Genomic DNA, 22,802 nt, shown 5'->3' on the forward strand with positions numbered 1-22,802 from the left:
GCCGCCCAAAGTAAATGCCAAATGTTCAGCAAATGGCGTGCTAAAAGTGTATCAATGTGATTCCCCGGACGCGGCTGATGTACAGTCTTGACTAATTCCATTAATGCAACTGTGGCAAAAATCACGTTGAAGCGGTGATTTCAGGGAAAGTATTTAACTTTAACACAAAACTAATATTTAGACTTTTTTCAAGTTTTTAATGGCAAGAGGGGAGTCTGCTCCATGCATTTTGAAATACAAAGCCTTTAAACCGACTTGTTCATGCCATTAGAAACCGAAAACATAAATTTATCCTTTTTGCTTTATAAGCCGGCGTGTGCACTATTGATTCCGTAAATGGCTTCTGTATTACTTTCAGTCACTTTGTAACCTAATTATATACAAACAAGCCCAAAACAAAGCCAACGTTTGCAAAATTCACACTGTGCAACATTTAAAATTCAAGACTAACTTTCAAATAGCTTTTATCAGCTGTTATCATTAAATTATTTCTTCAGTAAAAACCGACAGTCACGAAAATAAAATCAGCCTATGTCTTCAAATGTAATCAGCTTTGTTCCACAACTGAAATGTTGTGCTTATATTGCTTATATTTGTTTTAAAATGCAACAGCCATATTCTCCCATTTTCTACGTCAATAATTTTACATCTGCTGTTTTTTTTTTTATTGAAGGTTTTTTGGCAAAGCGAGAGCCTGATTCGATGGCTAAAATTTAAAAGACAATCGTCTATCTTTTAAATTAGAAATGCAAATTGACGTATGGTACAATTGTTGCCTTAATTTTGAATATAGTGTAATATTTTCATACGAGCTGTCAGCTTATATTGAAGCGTGTACTATGCATCATTAATTTCACTTCATGAGGAGCTTAAGCTTTCATCGTTTAAGACATGAAGCTAGAGGAGAACTTAACGTATAAAATGATGAAACTTTTACGCTTCTTTCGACGAGAACGACGTTCTGTTGATGTCAGTGATGAATCCACTGAGGCGGGAAAAGGTACGTTTGGCCTTATTTTAACATTCAGCTTTTTATAAGTCATTTTCAGTGTGTTTGTATTTTCCATTTTGTTGCTAACTGATGTTTTAGTGTAAGAGTCGTGTTTGGTACATCTTTTTATTCTCAAAATAATATTTTCATGGTTAATTTATCGTTTTATTCGTGACAGAACTCTCATCTCCTGCCGAGTGCCATTTCATTACCTCGCACAGCAACTCAATATTCGCACGCACTGAAAACGTAGCAAATCTCACTTTGTATTTTAAATTTGTTAAAAATAATAATAACAAAAAGATTAATAACAACATTCACTTTTATGCACGCAAGAATTGCATACACGGTAACTAATACACCGTGAAATGTTCATCATTAATTTCTACGTTGCAATTCACATCTTGGCTTCTACCTGAAACTCACCATCGTGGCATAAAACAGAAAAACAAAATTTCACTTAAGTCAGATATCGATCCGGTTTATCAAAAGACGTGCTGACCGCTGTCACCTTGAACTATCTTCATAATTAAATTTCACGTAGAACCACATACACATTTCAAAATAACACGTATTCTTTTTTCTGGAAATGCGTGCATGTTTCGAGTATCGTGTCGTTTGAAGTTTTTCGCGTATTTACAGTAATAAGCCTTTTTTTGATAAGCAGTATATTTTTGCTTTCGTACTCAAAGCACTTGAGTCGTGACGTTGTACCTAGCGTAAAATAACCGATATGGATGCGTTTTTCACGATATTTTACGCACTTCACACTTTCTGACGCGTGTTTGCCGTTTCATCTCATCTTTCCTTTGTTGTTCTTCTGTTAAAAGAACATTTTTATTGACAGTTTTTTTTTTCTGCAAAAGGACTTTGAGCTTTCTATTATATTTTGATCTATGTTGAATGAAATTATTTGGACCTATTTGTACTTAAGACAATGACCTTGGTACGTTTTACCCAAATTAGTTCTTGCTTAGTATTGAAACTGGCCTTATGTGCCCAAGGGCACGAAGAGGTTGAGTGAGTGAGTTAGTCACGGTATTGAAACTAAAAGTGCATCGAATCAGCGACAGTTTCCTTTCTTGCCAAAAATTCTCCAGTAAAACCATGGTCGCTCTGAACTTAGCAAAATATATTGAAAGGTCATGGAATTGCAACGAAACCCTCCCACTCACCTCTTATTGATTCTGATGTTTAGTTTATTTTGGTCATTTTGTTGACACTCCTTTTTCAACTGAGTTTTTCGGTGACGTCATCTGAACGAAGGATTTTCCGCTTTCACCACGTGACCCGAAACCGGTTGACCGCGCGACTAAGTAGTGAGGTCTAGGAACTAGTCAATTAACTGATTGAGATCAAACTGAGCTGAACGAGAATGCAATTCAGTCACGGTGAACGTGGTAACATTTTTCATTACAATGCTATTGCCAGTATTGATTTCGTTGCCCCGTTTTTTTGTGTGTGTGAATTAAGAGATAGCGCTTTGGATTTGGCAATACATTCAAGGAAGGCGACCTTTGACAGTGAAATAAATAACCCACATTATCTGCGTCCCATCTTCTGTCAGCTGACGGCCATTACACGTAAATTAAAAAAATAAAACAATCACCAAACACCTTAGGATATATTCGAGGATGTTTTTTTTTTTTTTTTTTTTTTTTTTGACTAATTAAAAGCCCTTCGATTCATCCACCCCCGCCTTAAGATTTTTCACCTCGCGTAAACCTGGTTGGTTGACACTGTAAACATGACAAAACTAATTTTAAGAAGCTTTCAGTTTGCCCGGTCAGACTGTAAACATAACGAAGGCGGCTCAATATAAAGTAAATGGTCGGTAGATTACTTAATGAGAATTTAATTGATAGATAATGTTATCTTTTCCTTCCAAACCTCGCAATATGGTTCCAGACTTGTATGATAAATATTTTTGTGAAGTTCCTCTTGCAGCTGACGACATAAAATTGCGACCTATCATCTGTTTTACGTATCAGTACATAAAAAATGAAAGGTTTTGACAGCGCGAAGAAATTTCTTGTTAGAAGACTCGGCTTTACATAATTTTCCTTCCAACTTCATGCTCTGGGAAGCGCAGTGGCCTCATGGTTAGTGCGCTCGTCTCCGGATCGAGCGGTCGAACCTTGGCCAGGGTTATTGTGTTGTGTTCTTGCGCAACACACTTTACTTTCACAGTGCCTCTCTCCACCCCGGTGTATAAATGGTGTATAAATGGGTACTGACGAACTTAATGCTGGGGGGTAACCTTGCGATGGACTAGCATCCCATTCAGGGGGGAGTAAAAATACTCCTAGTCGCTTCATGCTACAGAAACCGGGATAAGCTCCGGCTGATGGGCCACTTGGCCAGTATGCAGACTTCTTTTAACGCTGAGAAACTTTCAGGTTTGAACTATAATGAATCGAGTTGTCTTTTAACCGAGAGTGATCACTATAAGTCTTGAGTCGTAGTGTTAGATAAAAATTAGCCTTTGAAAATTCACTATACGATTTTTGAAAAAATATTTGATTACACTACAGAATCACGAGTTTTTTATGGCTATGAACATGTTAAAGCATGTTACCTCGTTTCTTCGAATTATTGTTGCTTCGAATTTGCGTTTAGATGTAAAAGTAGGACAACGAAATTTTACCTTCACGAATTTTCGCTACAGCGAAATTTCTTTTCCTTCCACGAAATCTCGGTGATTTTCCTTTCAAAAGGCGTCGGACATCTCCGAAATTTCGATGGAGATTCGCGAGAACAAAGAAAGAAATGCGACGAATTTAGTTTGAATTACTTTTGCACAGTACCGTGATAAATGATGGTAAACTAATATTTGCTCATTGAACTGGCTGAATGTTTGTTCGTTTCGATTTATCAAGACCACTTGCTCCTTGAGCATCATTCCAAAGACCATGATAATCCTTGTTTATATTGAACTGCGGCTTTGTTGTGAGGTGTGAGTGTTCCTGTTTTGGTATGTGACTCAAAAACATCTCACTCAAATTGCATGATCTTTACAACGTGTAAAGTTAGAGGAATTTAAATTTCTCCCAATATTTATCTATTTTGACTCTTCTCTCCATAGTGACTGGGGATTTTGTCAAAATATCGTATAAATAAGAAAAGACCTGTTCTCAGGTCTATTAATTCTGCAGCTTAATCAACTTTTCTTATAGTGTTTTAAGTCGGTGCGCTGATGCTGAAGGTTAACTGTTAACTGTAAACGGTTGACACAAAATTCTACGCCAGTGTACTGTTGACAGTTGTCCCTGGTGAGACCAAATCAAAAATACCATTACGCACGCATTGCAGGCCTATGTTTTTTGTTTTTTTTTAATCAACTAATCACGTGACACAAACTGAAATCAAATGCGCTGATATTTCTTGTGTAATGTAAAGATTGAGGTGCTTTAAATTTTAGATGAGGTTTTGAGGTTCTGTTTAGCCGAATTGCAATGAAGATCGATATTTTCGACCACACTCATGAGACATTCAGTTGTTCTGTGATGTAAACAGCTGATATTGATGTCTCGTTCTTAGAATGAAGTAAATTATAAAATTGCCAGAATTAATCATAATCACGTATTTTTTATCTTTTCTCCTCATCTCCGGCGCCAGTGACGCAAATTGTCCTCAGCTAATCCAGCAAATTCTCGTTTTTGCTACTACTACAAAAAAAGGCATGTTTATATCAAAAATACGTTATCGCGTCATGTTTTACGCATGTATTGTATCAGTTGGTTTTTAAGTGGACTATATCTCATCATTTCAGATGTAGGAAAGTTTACTTTCTAAAAGACCCGAAGCGACTTTGATTTGTTTATTTAATGAGTATACAACATTTTAGTAGCAACTAGAACGTTTTTCGCCGGTTCAAAGGCACATCCGTGACCGTTTGCAAAATTAAAATAGAAAACCAGAACGAAAAACTCAGCAAAGAAGCAACATAAAAGAGAGCTTCGCTAAGTTTTCAAACCGCAATTTGTTCTGTGTGGGGTTAACATAATTAACTCTTTTTCACATTAGCATAGGATTGATGCATGTTTATCAATCATCTTTCAAACACTTGAATCAATTTAATTGGAACTTAATACTTAAAATCCAGAAGTTGTTTTGTAGAACGTTCAGTTGTGATTGCGTAGCCAGTGTGTGGAAACCGTAGACCATTTGCCAGGGTTTCTCTTTCTCACGATACAAAAGCCGCCCGGAACAGAAACAGTGAAAAGATTTTCCCTAGGCAGAAACGTTGGTTTACTGGTCGAAACAAAATAACCGGGCGAATACTGCCGCAGACTTCAAAGTTGAGTAAACATTTTTCCTGCTGCAAATCACGATTCTTTCATCTGTTGCCGCTGTGATGTCAATGCCGTGTTTTGCTTTTCTATCAGGTAATTTGTGCGTCTGGTGTAAATGTACCGTTTTTCTTTAAAATTAACTCTCGTTTCCTCTACATAATATTTTGGTTTCCAGACTTCTGACAACCTTTTTTCAGCGGAAGAAATAAATCTGCCCTAAAATCTAGAATTTTCGTTCAAATCTTGTACTGCAGGAGCTTATCAAAGGTCTGCGTCTAAATGGCGGCGGACTACCAAGTAAGATATGAAAAGAATTCTTTTACGTAAGCTTTTGCTTCACTTTATCTATTTTAGATTTTCCTGATCTTGATTTGATTTTCTTTTTGTTTTTTTTCCGTTGATGGTTTTTTTTTTTCGTTAGGGCTTTGTCTCTTGGACGTTGTATTACGTAATAACAATTTACCACCAGAATATCCCAGGTGATTTACTCAAGCCTCGGCAGGCAAAACATCAACTAGGTTTTTGACTGCACCGTAAATCACGACAAAACCCTGGGAGAACAAATGGCATCAATTTTCCTGTCCGTGATTTATATCTTTATGGCTTTTTTTTAAGGAAGTATTTATTTCCAAAGTAAAAGACAAAACAAAGCAAATAAAAGGAGTGCTCGGCCACACCAGCTCAGGTCGCTTAAGTAAAGCTCTTAAATTCGTCAGTTCCCGGTTCTTTGAACGAATGTTAATTTAAGCTTTTGGAGTTAATTGAGGACACTGTTCACTGTAACAAATAAACTTTACATAGGAGATCCTCTCGTAATCATCCAGACCAGTCTCACTGCTTTTCATGTTTATGTTTATTGCAGAATCAACATTACGGTCAAAAAAGGTGCGAAAGAGGAAAAAGAAGAAAGATTGTGACTCGCGGAGAGCGAACTACTACTTGGAAAACAATGAGTCAGCCAATAAAAGCAAAATAGATATTTCCACAATAGAGGAAACTTTTCCAAAGGGACATAACATGACCGTAAATAAAAAATCTAACAAGGCCGCATCAATGGAAAGCTTAACACTGCGCGGCAGAGAGAGAGCATGGTCTCGAGTATCAGCCATGCATTCTGACGACTTTTGGGCGCGGCACTTCGATGGCTATAATTCTGTTTCGTGGAAGAGTTTTCGCGCGGCTTTTCTGGAGGACTACGGAGCTGTGATTCACGACTTTGCACCAAAGAGAATCCACTGGATCTTGTCTATTGTACACACGGACATTTTCGCCGCAAAAGACGACATTCACAGATTATATTACGATAAATTCTGCGGAAGATCCGAACACCCAGACCGCCTTTGGCTCAAAATCAAGGAATACGCCTCGGAGAGGATTTTTCGCGAGGGCGTTATCGAATCTATGTTTGAATAGAGTTGATTAGACTAAACATTAGACTAAGCTGAATAGTGCCATTTTTGAGTGACTTAAATCAAGACACGTATCTCAGTCGATCAGATTATCACCGGATCCAATGCTAGTTATCCTTTGGCTTAGGTTACCTTTTACCCCTTAAACCGCATGCAGTGTAATCAATTTTAGAGTGTGGAAAATACGTAGTCAAAACGATTTTTAAATATAAGCAACTTAACAAGAAATTGAGAGTAAAATAATTTTGAAATAAAGCTCTAAACTTATTCTTGGTTTTAATGAAGAATTTTCTTTCTTGGTTCTGCTGACATAAATAACGGATTCAAACAGAAGAATTTACTCTGTCATCTCCTCGTCTCACTTTATTTATGAACAGCAGAAGCTTTACAAAAGATTTCAATTACAATCACATGAAGATCGAAGATTGGAAACTCTTTTTTCGCTTGCTAAACTGATTAAAAGGGACCAACTGAGGGTGCTGCCTGATCAGCCAAGAAATCCAGAAACCTTCCCCATATTGAACATTGATATTTGGTGCACGGACTATAATTTGCTCTCAGGAGAATTGAACATGACCCCAAGTGAGGTTTGTTGCACGCACCTCTAATCAATAAAAACTCTGGGATCGTCAGTGATCGATATATATGAAAACAACTTGAAACAAGGAGGCTCTGTTACTCGTTAAACCATTTGTAGTTTGTACAAAGTGAGGCTGTACTGAATTACATTTCCTGACTCACTAGAAAAGATCGGATACTTCGAATTCTTCAAGGAGCGTGCTAAACCTACAAAATATTCCCCGATATTAAATTAAAACAGGTTACAATTATTAAATTAATATACATTTAGTCATTGACATGAAAAAATGAAATATCTTGCAAGCACCTTATTACGTAAATGATATATTCGCACGTTTCTCTTCAGTTAGTCCACCGCTGACCGCACTTTTCATGTGTTAGTACGAAGTGCGAGCCTGTGTTCTATATTGCATTCTGATTGGTTCACACGTAAACTTTAAAATAAGGGGCGTGTCAACTTCATGATTAAAAAGTAAAAAGTAATTATACGCTGACAGAAAAAAAATATATATATATCTCTGACCAACCCTTAAAATCGCAAGGTTGATCAGTAAACAATTTGAGTTATTGCGGATATGGAATTGACTGTTTTTGATAACTGTAGACAATAGTCTCTCAGCCGAGGCGGACGTATCTTTTAATTAAATGTCTCCATCAATAAAATAATTGTGGTGTTGCAAGTATGGTTTTGTTGTACCGTTTCGCCTTGTGCTAAACATGGTTTGATGTTTTATAATTCTTGCTAGATTTTTCTTTAGAATCCCTTCATTTGAATATAAATTGGCACACACGCGGATTTCCGTTGCGTCCTTTTCAAATTATGAACTGGAAAAACTGTGAAATAATCATGGCTCTGTGATTATCCTATAAACACGAAATTATATAATGTCGTACGCCGTTTAAACATTTCAAAAAAGTTATGATATGCTTTGAACAAAGACTCAATAACGCCGACAATCGAAAGCGAAATTTAACAAATTCTAAAGGAAAATTCAAAGTTGTCATAACAGAACTAAATATTGCAATTTGTTCTTCGGAAGGTTGTTGCATCGGGATAGTAAGATGTTTGCATTTCATCTTTGCACGTCAATCCATAGCACAAGTAAATTGGCATCTAATTATACCTGATTATATAGATAGAGTCAAGTATGTTTATTGAAGAATTTTTGTCGGTGGCGGTGTTGTAATCTTGGGCTCTCTTTACTCTCACAGTTTTCCGTGTCCTCGCGTTTTTCAATTTCGCTTGTGTCTTCTGCAACAAAACCAGTCTTCTACTGACAGCCTTCTGATTGCGTGCTCTCGGTGTCGCGTTAGTTTGAATTTTAATTAATAAGCCCGTCTGGCTGTATTCATCAGTTTCCGTATTAGCTATTAATAATTTAGTTCCTTTGCCATTATAAAATGCCCCCGGTCAGTTATTTACAAAGCAAAATTAACTTTTTGCGAAAAAAAAAACTTAGTCCGGATACTGCCGCTGTCGACTCCCTGGTAAATGAACATTATAAACCACTTCCTCCCGCGACTAAAAATTTGCGTAAAATTGATAGAGAAGTCTTCCCTAGGCCTTGACGGAAAGATGTCCAACTTCACTGGAAATGGAAAAATATTTGAGGAACTGATTTGCTCGACAACTGCAGAAGACAAGCCTTCAGTGATATTCCTTTCAGCTTTTAACTTCCATCTATCCATCATCGCTTCCATCGGCAATATTCTGATTCTGATTGCCCTTCAAAAGCCGTCGACATTGCATCCTCCATCGAAAGTTCTGCTGTGCTGTCTAGCCACATCTGATCTCTGTGTTGGCATTGTTCTACAACCTCTGGTCGCCATTCTGTTCATTGCTGTTGTAAACGAAAACCGTGATCTTTGTGGCCCCATCTTGGGCATAAGCTTTCTTTTGGGCGTTGTTCTCTTCGGGGTCTCGCTGTTAACATTGACGGCTGTTAGCGTGGAAAGGCTCCTTGCTTTGTCGTTGGGGCTAAGATTTCGACGAGTTGTAACTTTCAAAAGGACCCTTGCGGTTGTAGTCTGTTTTTGGTTCATCAATTTTGCAGTCGCTGCGTTGTGTTTTTGGAATTACGTTATCTTTCTTTGGTATGGCTGTATGTTGATATTGATATGTGTAATCACTTCCACCATCTCTTATACCAAGATCTACACCGACCTTTGCCGTCAACAGACAAGACTGCAAGATCTTTCTTTCCAGGTACACGTAAACCGAACGGAAAGTCCACTGAACATTGCTAGATACAGAAAGACCCTGTCTCGCTCGCTCTTGATACAGGTCACATTACTGGCTTGTTACATTCCGTATTGCGTGGTTACAGCATTAGCAACGTTTACCGGTTTAACGTCGCCTCTGGTCTTGGGCTGGCGGTTCACAACATCCATTGTGTTCCTCAATTCATCCCTGAACCCATTCCTTTACTGTTGGAAGATTGCCGAAGTGCGGCAAGCGGTGAAAGATGTAATCAAACAACTTTGCTGTTGCTAGTCAAGTTAGAGGCTGTAACAATGGACTCCGAGCTTAGCCGAGGCTAAGTAAAGTTATGTGTATACATGAGAACAAGTGTTTAACTGATCTAGACATTAACTGTCTCTGAAATTATACTATAAAGAAGAGTATTGCGAGAAAAAGTGCTGCTTTGAGTAAGCGAGCCCTCTCCATGGGGGAAGTTGGCCGTACGTCAAGAACACAGCTGAAAATTATTCTTTATTCATACATTGTGTATATGTTTGAGATATATGGTGGCGATAATCTTGCATCTTTTTTTTTTTACAAATTATTTAATTGCTTGTGGAATTGTGACTGACGGTTGTGCAAAAAAGTAGGCTTGCCGAGAGCAGGCATCCTTTTTTACCATTTTCTGAAATTAATGGCTATATTATAACTTGATTTGTTATAAAAAGGAAACTAAAATATGTGAAATTATAGAAAGGACAAATACTCTCGGGTAAAACACTAACTACTTCAACGGTATTTGCAATTCAGCCTGCATTAAGCTGCACATAACCGAACACAATTTGTCCGAGAAATTATACATTATCTTGAATGACAAGCACCGAAAATGTGCAACTTTAATTAGACGGCGCATGAAGGTTGCCTGTGAACAATACTACATATGACAAACATTTCTTTTTTGTGATATTCATGGCTTTCCAAAAGAAGTGTAAGTAAGAATTGAAATTTTAAAATGAATTCAAAAATGTAAAGGATGCTATCAATAAAAATGCTAATTAGGTTATGCTAAGACCAGATTGTGGATGGACCAGTCTTTAAGTAGATAATGACATTAGATTGACGAGCATCTAAGAGTTATTAATTTATTAAAAGTTTGCCAATAGGATGCGAAATAACTTTCATAATGCATGAAAATAAATGAGCTGGAAAAGTTTCAGACTTTACCTTTTGTTTCCAATTTTTGAACCGCTTGTTTTGACCGACAAACATGTCAAAACATCAAGGAAAGGCTGCTTTTAGAGATGGGCTATAATAATGATGTTTTTTAGAAGTAAATGCCACGCAAGCGGTAATACGAAAATCCTTTTTAAGGCCTTAAAACTTGTATAAACAATCGATCTTTCATAATTGGTGTTGGTTAGTTGCGTTCCCTTAAATCAACCTGACCGCTGCGTTTCAGTTTCATTTCCAACATGCAGTGGTTGTACAACCGTCAAAAGCGCATATATTAACACAGAAACGGTTTTGGCGCAGATGTTGAAACAAGCGGGCTCTGCATTGATAAACGCTGCTTTTTTTTTTTATAAGAATATTGTTTTTTCGGCCGAGGCTGAATTTTCGTATTTTTTTGCTGATTTTAGGCTGAAAATATTCTTGTGAATATTCGTAGATTTTAGCCTATGACATTTCTATTTCAAAAGTATTTGCTGTCTGGATGGCGTTGAAGTAATTTTGGAGCTAGCCTGCTGGCATTTAAGCCTGACATGACGCACATAAGCTCACATAACTTCTTGCAGAAATGTTATTTGCCTCGAACATACGGCTAATGCTGTTTTTGGTGCTCTTGGCTAGGTTTGCCGTTTAGAGAAAAGAAGAATTAATCAACAGCTTCTGCTGTTTCCTCTTTATGTTAGTACTTCCCCGAAAATGGACTGCTGCTTTCAGCGACAAACATGTCAAAACATGCAGTGAAAGCCATATTTCAAAACTGAAGTAGCTTGATATTAACATGAATTTAACGAGAGGCACCGGTTGAATATTTGTTTTCGCTTCTTTGAAAAAAAATTGCAGTTTAATCTTGGGCTTAACTAAACTAGCCAGCCCTATTACTGAAACAAAATATTAAAAAAAAAAAATGATAAATTAATTTAAACAGCTTTTTCCACTGACAGCTTGCAATGCGTCAAGATGTATCGAATCTGAAACAGGCCTAGCCTGCAGTCCAGGCGTTTTCCGTGTGTTCACGATTTACCGGTATTAGCTAGCGATCGAGTAGATTCGCCACCACGTTGTCTCAGGAAAAATGGTCGGGAAGGGGGTGGGAACAGACGGAGAGAAATAAAACGCCCGCCCGGAAAGGCTGTGAAAACGAGAAACACCCCCTAATTAGTTGCGCTGTACTAGTCAATGTTTGGTGCATAAATTGTACGTTCGAATTCAGTTCAGATTTGGAATATTGAATAGCTTTGCATAGTTCAACGGTTTTTCTCCAATGTTTCAACTGTAAATGTCTGGACTTCCAACGAATCAGAAGAAATAGAATTTGTAAATAAAACGTAAGTCTGTTTGTGTGATGTTTCTCGGATGTAAATTATTCATATCTATGGTAGGGTATTAAAGGAGCTATTTTACGATATTACTGAGCCCCTGGCAAATTTCCCCTTCCCAACTAAGTTTGCGCACCTGCTTCGTGACATTTTCTTAGTGGAAAGCTGCTTGTCCTGGTAACATTTCACCAAATAGGATCTCTGAAGAGGAATTTAGTCGGAACCAATTTCAGTGAAAAGAAAACTGCTTGCTTCGCTGCAAATGGCTTACTGATTAATTATCACCTTAAGGTTGTTAACGACAGTGAACCTACCGCAACAAATGTTAAGAAAGTTTTTTCCCTTTATCAGGCTAAGGTCAAGAAGCTAAGAAAGTTTTAAAACGGGCGGTGAAAAGTTTGATTGTTTTCCTAGTTTAAGAGAGCGGCTGCTAAATACGTGGCTACTCCCTGACAGGAAGAAGGAACAACACAATTTCCAGAATTTCAATGTTTAATCCACATTCCACTTAACTTACATGTTACATTAAATCTTCTTAGTAGGATATTTTGGCGTTTACATATGCCACTTAGATGTTAGTTCTTAAGTTGTATACTCATTCGGCTAAGTTGTTTCGCTGTGAGAGAAACGTACTGAAAAGTTGGCAGAAGTTTATAACCTTTATAAAGAGATTATGTGAGATTAGAGAAGGAATGCCTATTGGCTGTCTTATCTTTATGATAATTCCTCATCTTTCACCTCCCAGACTTAGGTGATTCCTAAGCCTGGGAAGTATTCCTTCTCTTATTCTACATAGTACTCGAAAGACTTACAATCGCTATCTGGTAAAACAATGTATGTTTCAAACGCCATTGGCATAAAAAAGTGATTGTAACATACCATAAAATTCCGACACTGCCCCGGACCTGTACTTATTCCAAAAGGATTTTTAGAGGGCTTATTTTCCAGTGAGGTATTTGCTTCTGACAAATACCCGGGGTAGGGGCAGGAGGGGTGCTATTATCGAAAGAAATTAAATTCTTTGGCGATGGCCCATTTTTTTAGCCTGCGTTGCAGGCGTTTTGCTCCCCTTCCCCTCCCCTACTTTTTTGTGAGCGGTTACGTAAGGGCTATTATAAGAGTTCATATTGGAAAGCGAGCTTGTGTCTGAAGAATGACCGGCGGGGGTGGGTGCTTGTAATCGGAATTTTACGGTTCTTACAAAAAACTGAAAACGTTTAAGCTATGTCTTTGAAAATCACGGAGCGGCAAGCAAACATATTTGCAAACAAACACCTCTTAAACTTAATGAAACATACGCCTGAAAGGCTTCAAATAAAAGTCAGGACGTATCGATATAGCGGAAACAATTGCTAGACTGAATCGGCAGCTAAGTTTGCAAAGTCAGTTGTAAATAAACACTTAAAACGTATAATAATTTGAAAAAACGTCTTTGAATGTTGCAGTATATGAACATAATGCTTGGAATCTTATTTACAACTCAGTGGTATTTTCAAGATATTTACAATCATATACAATTACCATGTCAAAACACTTGGCAAGAATTACCACAATCATTTTGAAAGAAAGAATCTTTAAAAGTAAGCATTTCGTTGCAAAAAATATATACAATCATTTTTAGTGGTATATCCACGTATATTTGGCAAGTAACAACTGTTTTCAAGGTCCATGACATTTCATGATATAAACTCATAATGAATAGAATTAACTTAAAATCAAATTTAAACTTGAGTGAACGAGAAAGCAGATCTGGAGAGAAAGGAAAATCACTGTTAATATCTTTTCCTATACCAGTAGATCAATTAAATTCCAGAGCAAAAAAAAATGTTTTTGAATTGAAAATCAAAACGCATATTTTTATCAGTAAGGATTTTTTAAAGCCCGCTTAAACGCGAACTTGTTGTAGCACAAAGCTCCCCCTTACATGACGAAACCATCACGTTTACCGGTATTGGTTGATTGAACCCTATCAAAGAGAGATAGATTGTGGGTTTGGGTTTTTAAAAAACCTTCGTTTGATTGGTGTGTTCCGATAGGTATCCATCCATTCATAATTGGGATATGCAAATTTTCCTGCGCTTGGCAACAGTCCCAAGGGTTACGCGTGATTGTTTGATTCCGTTAGAGGGGTTTTCACTTAAATTCCGAAAAGTAATTGGTTTTGCGCTTACTACGTTACACGAATGGCTTAAAAAAACTCGCGCCACTTTTACATCCAATGACAAGTACTGTAAAACCAAAACCAATCGTGAGTATCTGCACTTGCTTTCCCGCCCTTTGCGTAAGCTACATGTAATAACCTGGAGTTTTGATTGGTTCATTGTATTGTCTGTGTCCTTTGTGATTGGCCAGAGTGATTACTTTGGTTTGGGTTTCACGACACTAAATTGAGAACCGTTCAATTTGATCGCGCTGTAATTCGTCATTTGTACCTTAGTTTTGCTCCGTCTCGCGCCCCGAGTCGTGAAGCGCGACAGCGACGAAGCTAAGACAGATGAGTAGGTGCACATTGACTTACACGTTGTAATTCGCCAAGGTTTACTATTGAACTAGCCTGATTCTCAGACGTCCGAGGTCGTTCGCGGCCACTTCGCTTCCCCTCTCTCCCTCTCCCGGGAGAAGGAGAGAGGGGAAGCGAAGTGGCCGCGAACGACCTCGGACGTCTGAGAATCAGGCTACTACTGAACTTGAATGAAAATACTTACTAGTATCCAAACCATTTACTGACAGTCCTGCTCAAGAATCCCTGTTGTTCTGTAAAATAATGGAACAGAGGAACATACATGATAGGGATTCAGTGACAGTGTAGAAGCTAAAATGCAATGAGGACAAATCTAACAAAACACAAGTCTATAATAGTCTTATAGACTTCTATACAACAAGTCTACAATAATCTTGTAGACTTCTGGACAACAGTGCAGCTCTGTGTGGACTACTAAGGTCTCCGGATCAGATCGTTCTATGGTCAGATCGTTCCAAGTCAGTCACATTCGAGTTCGACAATATAACCAGATCGTTCAACTTATAAATAGTTAGATAAAAGATCATCAAAATAGTCGATAGGTCGCTAGATCCGGGAGTGTAAATCAATTCGAGGGACGAAAAATGGTTTCCTTCTTTGAAAAAGTTAAACTCCAGTAAACATCGTCCACTGCAAACTTTGCCTCAGGAGTCACACTTCCAAGAAGAGACTTTCCCATGTTGTCTTCCTTTTAAACTTTAAGTCAGGCCCCGTTCACAATACGCCGGAGGAATTTGAAAACGCAACTTTATTCCTACGCCGGTTAGGCCTACGGTCCCCACTAATCCGACACGAAAACGGAGCTTTTGGAAAACGCTCTGGAAACCGGAGGAATTTGAAAACGCCGGCTTTTCGTTGTTATGTGGACGGACAACATTTTGAAAGCGGAGCTTTTTGAAAACGATGACGTCCCTGCCCCAGTTTTTTTGCAAAAACAAATCCAAAATGACCGGTGATTGTTGCGTTTTCTAATTTCTCCGGCGTAATGTGGAAGGAAAACATCTGATTCGTTTTCAGAGAAAAACAACCGTTTTCAAATTCCTTCGACGTAATTTGGACGGGGCCCTGGTCTATAAACAATGCTCTTTTAAACGGAAAAGAAAAGAACGATTCAACAGATTTCTTCCATGCGTTATACAAACATACCGATATGAGGGAAGGGATTGGCGCTTTGAGCGAAGGCATTTGCCGGGTAAGTGTTCGCCATTTTAGATCCGTCAAGAACTGTGGTCACTGGAACAAACGGTAATGGACGATGGTGGATGTATCCATTGCCTAAACAATACAAAACAATCAGCAATTTACCTTCAAAGAAATTTTCAATAGAACGCTAAATTGAAGTACTTGACGGAGAATCGAGTCACGTTTTGCTTGAAGAAATATCATCCAATTCTGAAATCAACATTTCAGTTTTCTACGAGCTAGATTTTTGTTTTATTGTTGTTGTTGTTGTTTGTTTGTTTTGCTCTTTTTACCACTTTTTTTTTAACAAAGTTGATCTCAGGGTTCGTACGCCATGCGCGCTCCTATGTATCATGGCTGATATTGTGCACGCACAACCAACTAATGGAAATCACTCACAGTATCGACAAGAATACAAAACAAAGCTTCTAATAATAGCAAGGTGATTGAGCGATTAAGCTTTTGCTTGAACAAATGCTTTTAAAATTGAATATTTTGAGTACAAATCTCTATTAATCTTAAGGGATAGTACTGTGTGTCGCTCTCCATACCTTTTGCTGCCTTGCTGAAAGGGTTTACAGGCGTTGTTTGAATGCTATCTACCGCCTTAGTTTTAACAGCTTTTCCAAACGGTGGTCTGTTCTGTCCTGCTGGAGGTGTTACAGCAGCCATCACAGGCACGAATTGAGGTGGTGGTGGATGCTGTAATTGACGAGCTTTGCCTGAAAGAAATCAAAATATTCACGAATTTAACAAAGTGAGGGCCAATACTTAAAATGAAGAGTGCACATTATGCTTAGATACTTACACAAAAATATTTCGGTTTTCGAGTTTTTTGGGCACAAATGAAGCAGTTAGGTGCATGCAATATTCGAATCGAAAATTAAGTTAACCTTAAAGGTGTGGTATTGTGTCGCTCCCCGTACCTTTTGCTGCCCTCCTAAAAGGGTTCACTGGTGTTGTTTGAATACTATCGACCGCCTTAGCTTTGGTATCTTCTCCAAGGAATGGTCTGTTCTGTCCAGTTGGAGGTGTTACAGCAGCCTTCACAGGCACGAACAGAGCTGGTGGTGGAGGTTGTACCTGACGAACTTTGCCTGAAAGAAATAAAAATATCTAGAATTTTACCAAGTGAAGGGTAATGCTTAAAATGAGGAGTCGGGATTATGCTCAGATACTTGAATACTATTTTGGATTAACTTGAGGAAAAAAGGATATGATTACGATTAACAGAGTTAACAGGAACTTTGGTGAGAACAAAGGAAACTGTAGAGTTTATTAATGGGGAACTCGGAAAAGGCGCAGTGAAATCACGCTTGCCTAAAAACCCACTGACGAAGCTCACCGCAATGCTAATAAGTCTAAGAACGTTTTCGACTCATGCTGTTTCATACTAAAGTTTGTCACACTGTATATTAAGTCTGCACCCATACCTTTAACCTTTAACCTGAATGGATTTGGCTGGGAAGAGGTTCCATGGTCGGTATTTTTAGAATCAGCTGAGTCTTTTCCTGAGACTGGAATGCCTGCTTTATTTACTTCAGCCCTGTTAGAGTTGGCCACTGGAATAGGTGGCGGTTGATTTTTCAACTGATAGGCTTCGGCTAAGAAAATAGAATATATATTGTTTAGACAAATTCAACTTGTAACGCTCGCAACCGTTTGAATTGAGGAATGCATGCTCGTTGGAAGGACTCGAAGTCCAAGAAGAGGTCCAAAAGCACTTTGGAGATATGTATCTCAAAATTTTACCAAAATATCTAAACATTTAAACTTAAAGCCTTCTTAGGGGTAGGATCAGCATTATGAGCAGATGCTTACTCGTCTCAAACATTTTCCGGTTTTTCACTTTTTTAGGCAGAATTGTAACAGTCATCTGCTCATTAATCTTCGAATCAAAATCCTCTATTAACCTATAGTATTGTGCACCACTCTCCGTACCTTTTGCTCTCCTGCTAAACAGGTTTACTGGTGTTATTTGGATACTATCGACCGCCTTAGCTTCGGCATCTTCACCAGGGAGTGGTTTGTCCTGTCCAGCTGGAGGTGATACAGCAGCCTTCACGGGTACGAACACAGGTGGTGTACGTGGTGGATGCTGTAACTGAGAAACTTTGCCTGAAAGAGTCACAGGGTCATAAAATGTTGATTTGCATTATTAAGACATTTACCATTTCACAGTGTTGCAAGGTGTGTAAATAAGGAATAATATACTGAGAAGTTGTGAAATTGTTCAAGCTTGCTACCGGTGTTCACTGCAATGCTGCGAAATTTAAGACTCCTTCCTAACCTTTATCACGCAACACACCATTTACCACCTTATATATGACATGAGCGAAGCATAAAGTAAACCGAACCCGTTTAGCAAGGCAGCTAGCTAAGCTAATAGCTTTCCTAAATGGATTCGGTTTGCTCTTAGAGTCAGAGAAGTCTGGAATGTCTGTGTTCTTAACTTCAGCCCTGTTAGAGTTGGTCACAGGAACAAGTGGTGGTTGAAATTTTCAACTGATAGCCTTTGGCTAAGCATAAAAAATAGAATTTGTATTTTTAACTCACATATTTATTTCACAATTTTCACTAATGAGTGATTAATGCCTAGTTTAAGAAGGAATCATAGTTCTAGAAAATACAACCAAGAAGAAGAAGAAGAAGAAAACCTTAAGAATAGCAGCATGGGGTGGGTGAGCGGGGAGGAATGGGGAGGGATTGCTTGAGTTCTGGAGACTTAAAGCTTGGAGGTCTTGGATTTGTGAAAAATGTTGAATCCGTTTACTATATATGCTTTGGAGACCTGGCCTCTGCTGACTCTGTCATCAGGCCGATTTCGAAACCGCGAGAAATCTTTCTTAAGCTTTGCTGTCATTGGACGCACTAATAAGCCATGTTTTAAGTTTCTATCACCTTACATACCTTTAGCTGCGTTTGGGTGCTTTGGCTTCGACAACTCGTCAAATGAACCATCGGTGTTCTTAGCGTCAAGATCGTTTGCTGTGACTGGATAGTTGTTAATTTCGAGGCATCCAATATCGCTAGGCAGCAAGGTGTCAAACCATGATGGTTGAAGGTCGAAGCAATCGTTGGCTGAACAGAAAAAAAAGGTCGAAGAAAATATGATATGTAAAAATACTAGAGTGCATTTTCGATCGATGAATGTTTTTCGAAGTGGGTTAAAAACTCAACTTCAAGTTATTTTATTTAAACAGAGTATTTAGCCATTTCAGCGCTAAGCTGGTATCAGCAGGGTCCCTTCAAACGCCACCGAATTGCACGTGTAAATTATGTAAATAGTGTTCCCAATTAGTTTTTTTAAGCTTAATACTATTGACACTTAAATAAAGTCTTTCATTCATTCATTCATCGCCCTCCCTTGGGTCACGTGGTCGGCGACTCGGAACGACAATTTAAAATGGGTAACACTAGAGACGTGAATGGAATCCCCTGCATCAACGAAATAAATTTAAAGTAATCTAGTCCATAACTGAGCAATGTGTCTGGCTAGATGTGCGAAACCGAAAAAACAATGTTCCCTCTGGAAAAAAGGGTTTAATGGCTTATAATGAGTCAAAGTCTCGCCGTTAGGATAAGTTCGGTAGGATTGAAGATATAGTTAAGGTAAGTTGTAATTAACAAATATAAGTACTGGAACGTACAACTGTGGGGATTATACATATTAATCATTGAGGGACTTCAAACTGCATCATATGTACCTTTCTTGTATGCATTATTTAATAAGCTGTAGATTGCAGAGCTCTTTGTTTCCTTGTCTTTAGCGTTGCAAAACTTGATTTTACGAGAATATAATTTCCCCGACCCTTCAATTCGATCACGTCTATAAACAGCAATATAGAGTAAAATCTTGTTTTATTATATGACAAACTCCTCGATTAAGACGGATATTCTGCGAGCTGATGCCGGTTTCAGTTGGCGCGAATGTAAAGGCAGGCTAGTATTGCGGAGAGATGTGTTACTTATTTCTCATAAAACGGTCCTAAAGCTCAATTTCTTTACGTATATGGCAGCCACTTACCATTAAACAGTAGTTTTTCTTTGGGAATTTTTTCCATCTCTGCTTTCTTTTTGAGGACGTTTTCTTTCGCCAGGACGATGTGCTCTTTCAGTTTCTTCAGTTCCTCATCTGTTGTCTTCAATTGCTTTGCAAAATCAATCTCCTTTTCTTGTCTATTCTGCTGCAACTCTGACAATTTTTCTTTAAGACCAGCAATTTCCTTGTCCTTTGCCGAAATAATTTCTTTAAAATGAGCGATTTCTTCGTCTTTAGCTATAATAAAATAAACATCGCGAAAGATTGTTCACAGGTTAAGAAAAGCGCTGATTGTAACAGTTTTGGAATCTCAACTCCACATGCTACAGTTTATCCGCAAAGTCAATTCTCTTTCTTTTATTTTTGAAATGTTAAAAGTGTTTACAAATCAAGAATCGTTGGATGAAATATGATTTTCACTATTCTAGCAGTCTCTCATCAGATTAGTTGTCATACCTAAAAAGATTTGCCCCGAAACTTTTGTAACGTTTGAATTCCAATTGCATGCGGATGTTTAACGCCGAAAAATTAAAATCATCATACATCATTTTGAAACTTACCATTACATTGGACTTCGAGGGTGGCAACCTCTTCTTTGAGCCGCTCATTTTCTTGCTTATACTAGGGGAAGAAAAATTATGTATACAGTTTTATTTATCGAACCTTTAAAACTTGGGCGAGTTGGGCGCAGCATGGCAAAAGTTCTAAAATTTCAAAACAATTTAATTAAAAGATAAGAACCAAAAGAAAAAATACAGAAGCCCTCATATTTAGCTTAAAATTACTTCTTTGGACGAACCTTTTATTTTTATATATGAGACGTATAAGTCATTGATCAGTTAATGTTCACAGAAAATATATAAATCTTCGCCAAAATAAGTAACGCGGCATGTTTTCAACAAATAAAACTTTCAGGAAGATACATCCGTATCAAATTCATTTCTCGTGTATTGCTCGCTTTTAAAGCATTTCATCCCATATTTTACCGATCGTTATAACTAACAGCTGCTTTGCTTCGTAAATGCGGCGCTAAATTCATCGTACTTAAAAACATTAAAAAGATAACACCCACCTCTTTGGCCATGATCCGCGCCCCATGAGAAGCGTCGAGTGGCTCATGTTTGTTAGCGGGGAAAAGATCTCCAACGCTCACTCCGCCAGTTTTCCCAGTCTCTTCAACACCTAAAATGTATTTGCCTGTCCACATGTTACTTAATTTTTCCATTTAAGATTTTGATAAACACGAAATATACTCGCTATCTTTGCACTGTGCTACAGAAAGCCCTCAACACGAATGCGAAAAATTTTCACTGTGAGCAGTTGCTATGACTACTTCCATCTTGATGGTAACCGACGGTGAGGTCACCTCATGACGTCTTGCCTCGTCTTGGAGAGGAGCATGAAGCCTCGGTGCTATGATTTTGACGCGCGAAATCGCAAGTTTTAAATCTGGCTCACGGTTGATCATGGTAAAGTTCATGAAAACGCTCTAGGGCCAGTTCTTTAGCATCGATCGAGACTTAAACTTTGATTTCGGCAAAAACGGATTGTACCAGACTTATTCTTAGCTGTTATTCTTAGAGGAAAGTATGCAATCCGGACCGGACTAACGAACTGATCATTTTTGGTTAGGTTAAGAAGCGACTTGAAAAGCGGCAGATTTCATAAAGTTTGAAAAAAACCTTACTTACCGTTAAATACCTCAAAATGTAGTCTGCACTAGCCACCGTTTTGTTTTTGCATGCCCTTTGGTCTAGTTGAGAGCAGAACTGTACTGCATGTCATGTACAGTCGATCTGTCGAGGAAAAATTCAAAAATAACGACAGTAACTTGATCCCAAACCGACTGAATGATTGCGCAAACGGCTCGCGCAAAGTTTTAAAAAGACGTGTTTTTAATAAAATGAAATGGAGTGCCTTTTTTCGTAAAAATGTTTGCAAAAGGAGCACAATGGTTGAAGAATTCAACAAATTCATAAAAAATATACCTGTTAACCTATGTGCCTTCTTTTTCTCATTTTGTTTTTACATGCACGCGCTGTTGAGTTGATGCCAGAACGCGGTAGGACCTAGGCAGGACTGTACTCGTGCATAAAAGATAAACATCGTAACTGCGCATGTACGCCGTAAAGACAATCAGACGTTTCGGGCATAACCATCATAACCCCTTCATTAGTGTTACGTTGTGTCTCAAAGAGCAAACGTCTGTAGCTCATGTACTAAACTGTTTTGTGTAGGAGTGGACTTGAGTTTTACAATAATTAAATGGACAATTATTTATCAAACGAGCAAACAAAAAGTGGTTCGTTTTCTTTTTTACAGAAAAATAACGAGGGTAAGGGCTCTATCGCAGTATAATTATAGGGCATAACATCTAGATATCAAAATACGGGTGGTTTATCAGTGCAAGTAAGTGATGTGTGTGTGTGGGATCATGGTTTTCTCACTGTAAAGTGTGAGACGTAATTACGTGTTAGGAAGCATAACTTTAGTTTTTGAGGGCCGTTATACCTAAAATTCTGTTTTATCCGAATTTGACTTTACGGTATCAAAGTATTATTTTGAGATATCATTTACTGTAAGTTCGAAGCTCGTTTTCTCAAAACGAGTTATTTTTGCCTTTTAGAAAAGATATCTTGAGAAGGATTTGTCCAATTGATCTGAAATTTTCAGGATTTGTTGTTCTGAGTAAGTTTTGTGTTTTAAGTAGAGAACTTTTCCATCCAGTGCACTTTGTTGAAGTTATGCATTGAAACGTATGCTGGATTTCCTGTATTAGATTTAACTGGTCACCATTTCATGTGTTTTAAACTTTTAAAAAATTGTCTGCTTAAAACAGTAAGTTATTTGTCTTCTTTTAAAAAATGTAAACAAATATTCATTGTGATCCGTTCTTGTAGGAATTATCTCTTCTCAAGTAAGCCCAGGCATTTCCCAACAGGTGGCAGATTTAATCAGCCAGTATCCGGTTACGGTACAGTTCTAGGGTCCAAAAATACATTTTTCATAATCTTTGGTCTAAAAATGTATACTTTGCCATGGTTTGGAATTAAAT

At 38.0% G+C, this 22,802-nt stretch overlaps 3 protein-coding genes across 6 annotated transcripts; 2 read left to right on the plus strand and 1 right to left on the minus strand.

The window, feature by feature from the left end:
* The first annotated feature begins 661 nt into the window (after nt 1-661).
* Nucleotides 662-7,779, plus strand: LOC149097470 (uncharacterized). Of its 4 annotated transcripts, none has more exons than XR_016204317.1 (3): nt 4,004-5,379; nt 5,541-5,583; nt 6,149-6,284. XR_016204317.1 is itself a non-coding variant. In XM_089280211.1 (3 exons), exons 2-3 carry the CDS (start codon nt 5,591-5,593, stop codon nt 6,697-6,699), a joined length of 570 nt encoding a protein of 189 aa, XP_089136337.1. In that variant the 5' UTR covers nt 4,083-5,379; nt 5,541-5,590; the 3' UTR covers nt 6,700-7,779. The 4 variants fall into 4 exon arrangements, 3 of the variants coding, with proteins under 3 accessions (XP_089136335.1, XP_089136337.1, XP_089136336.1); XM_089280211.1 differs by having other exon boundaries at nt 4,083-5,379; nt 5,541-5,609; nt 6,149-7,779; XM_089280209.1 differs by lacking the exons at nt 4,004-5,379; nt 5,541-5,583 and adding an exon at nt 662-1,000 and having other exon boundaries at nt 6,149-7,779.
* A 1,071-nt stretch (nt 7,780-8,850) lies between these two features.
* On the plus strand, nt 8,851-9,768 carry LOC149097471 (melanocyte-stimulating hormone receptor-like). The gene has a single exon (XM_089280400.1). The coding sequence runs from the start codon at nt 8,851-8,853 to the stop codon at nt 9,766-9,768; it is 918 nt and encodes a 305-aa protein (XP_089136526.1).
* Nucleotides 9,769-14,706: 4,938 nt separating this feature from the next.
* Nucleotides 14,707-20,954, minus strand: LOC149097472 (uncharacterized). Its single transcript, XM_089280401.1, has 10 exons — nt 20,820-20,954; nt 20,308-20,368; nt 19,733-19,984; nt 18,616-18,786; nt 17,647-17,823; nt 17,139-17,309; nt 16,632-16,802; nt 16,257-16,427; nt 15,670-15,798; nt 14,707-14,756 (listed from the first exon to the last, which is right to left on the minus strand). Exons 1-10 carry the CDS (start codon nt 20,952-20,954, stop codon nt 14,707-14,709), a joined length of 1,488 nt encoding a protein of 495 aa, XP_089136527.1.
* Nucleotides 20,955-22,802: the final 1,848 nt, after the last annotated feature.

This window comes from Orbicella faveolata, unplaced genomic scaffold (assembly GCF_042242905.1).
Source record: "Orbicella faveolata isolate gen_17 unplaced genomic scaffold, um_ofav_v1 contig_47, whole genome shotgun sequence".
In the NCBI taxonomy this organism is placed as follows: Eukaryota; Metazoa; Cnidaria; class Anthozoa; order Scleractinia; family Merulinidae; genus Orbicella; species Orbicella faveolata.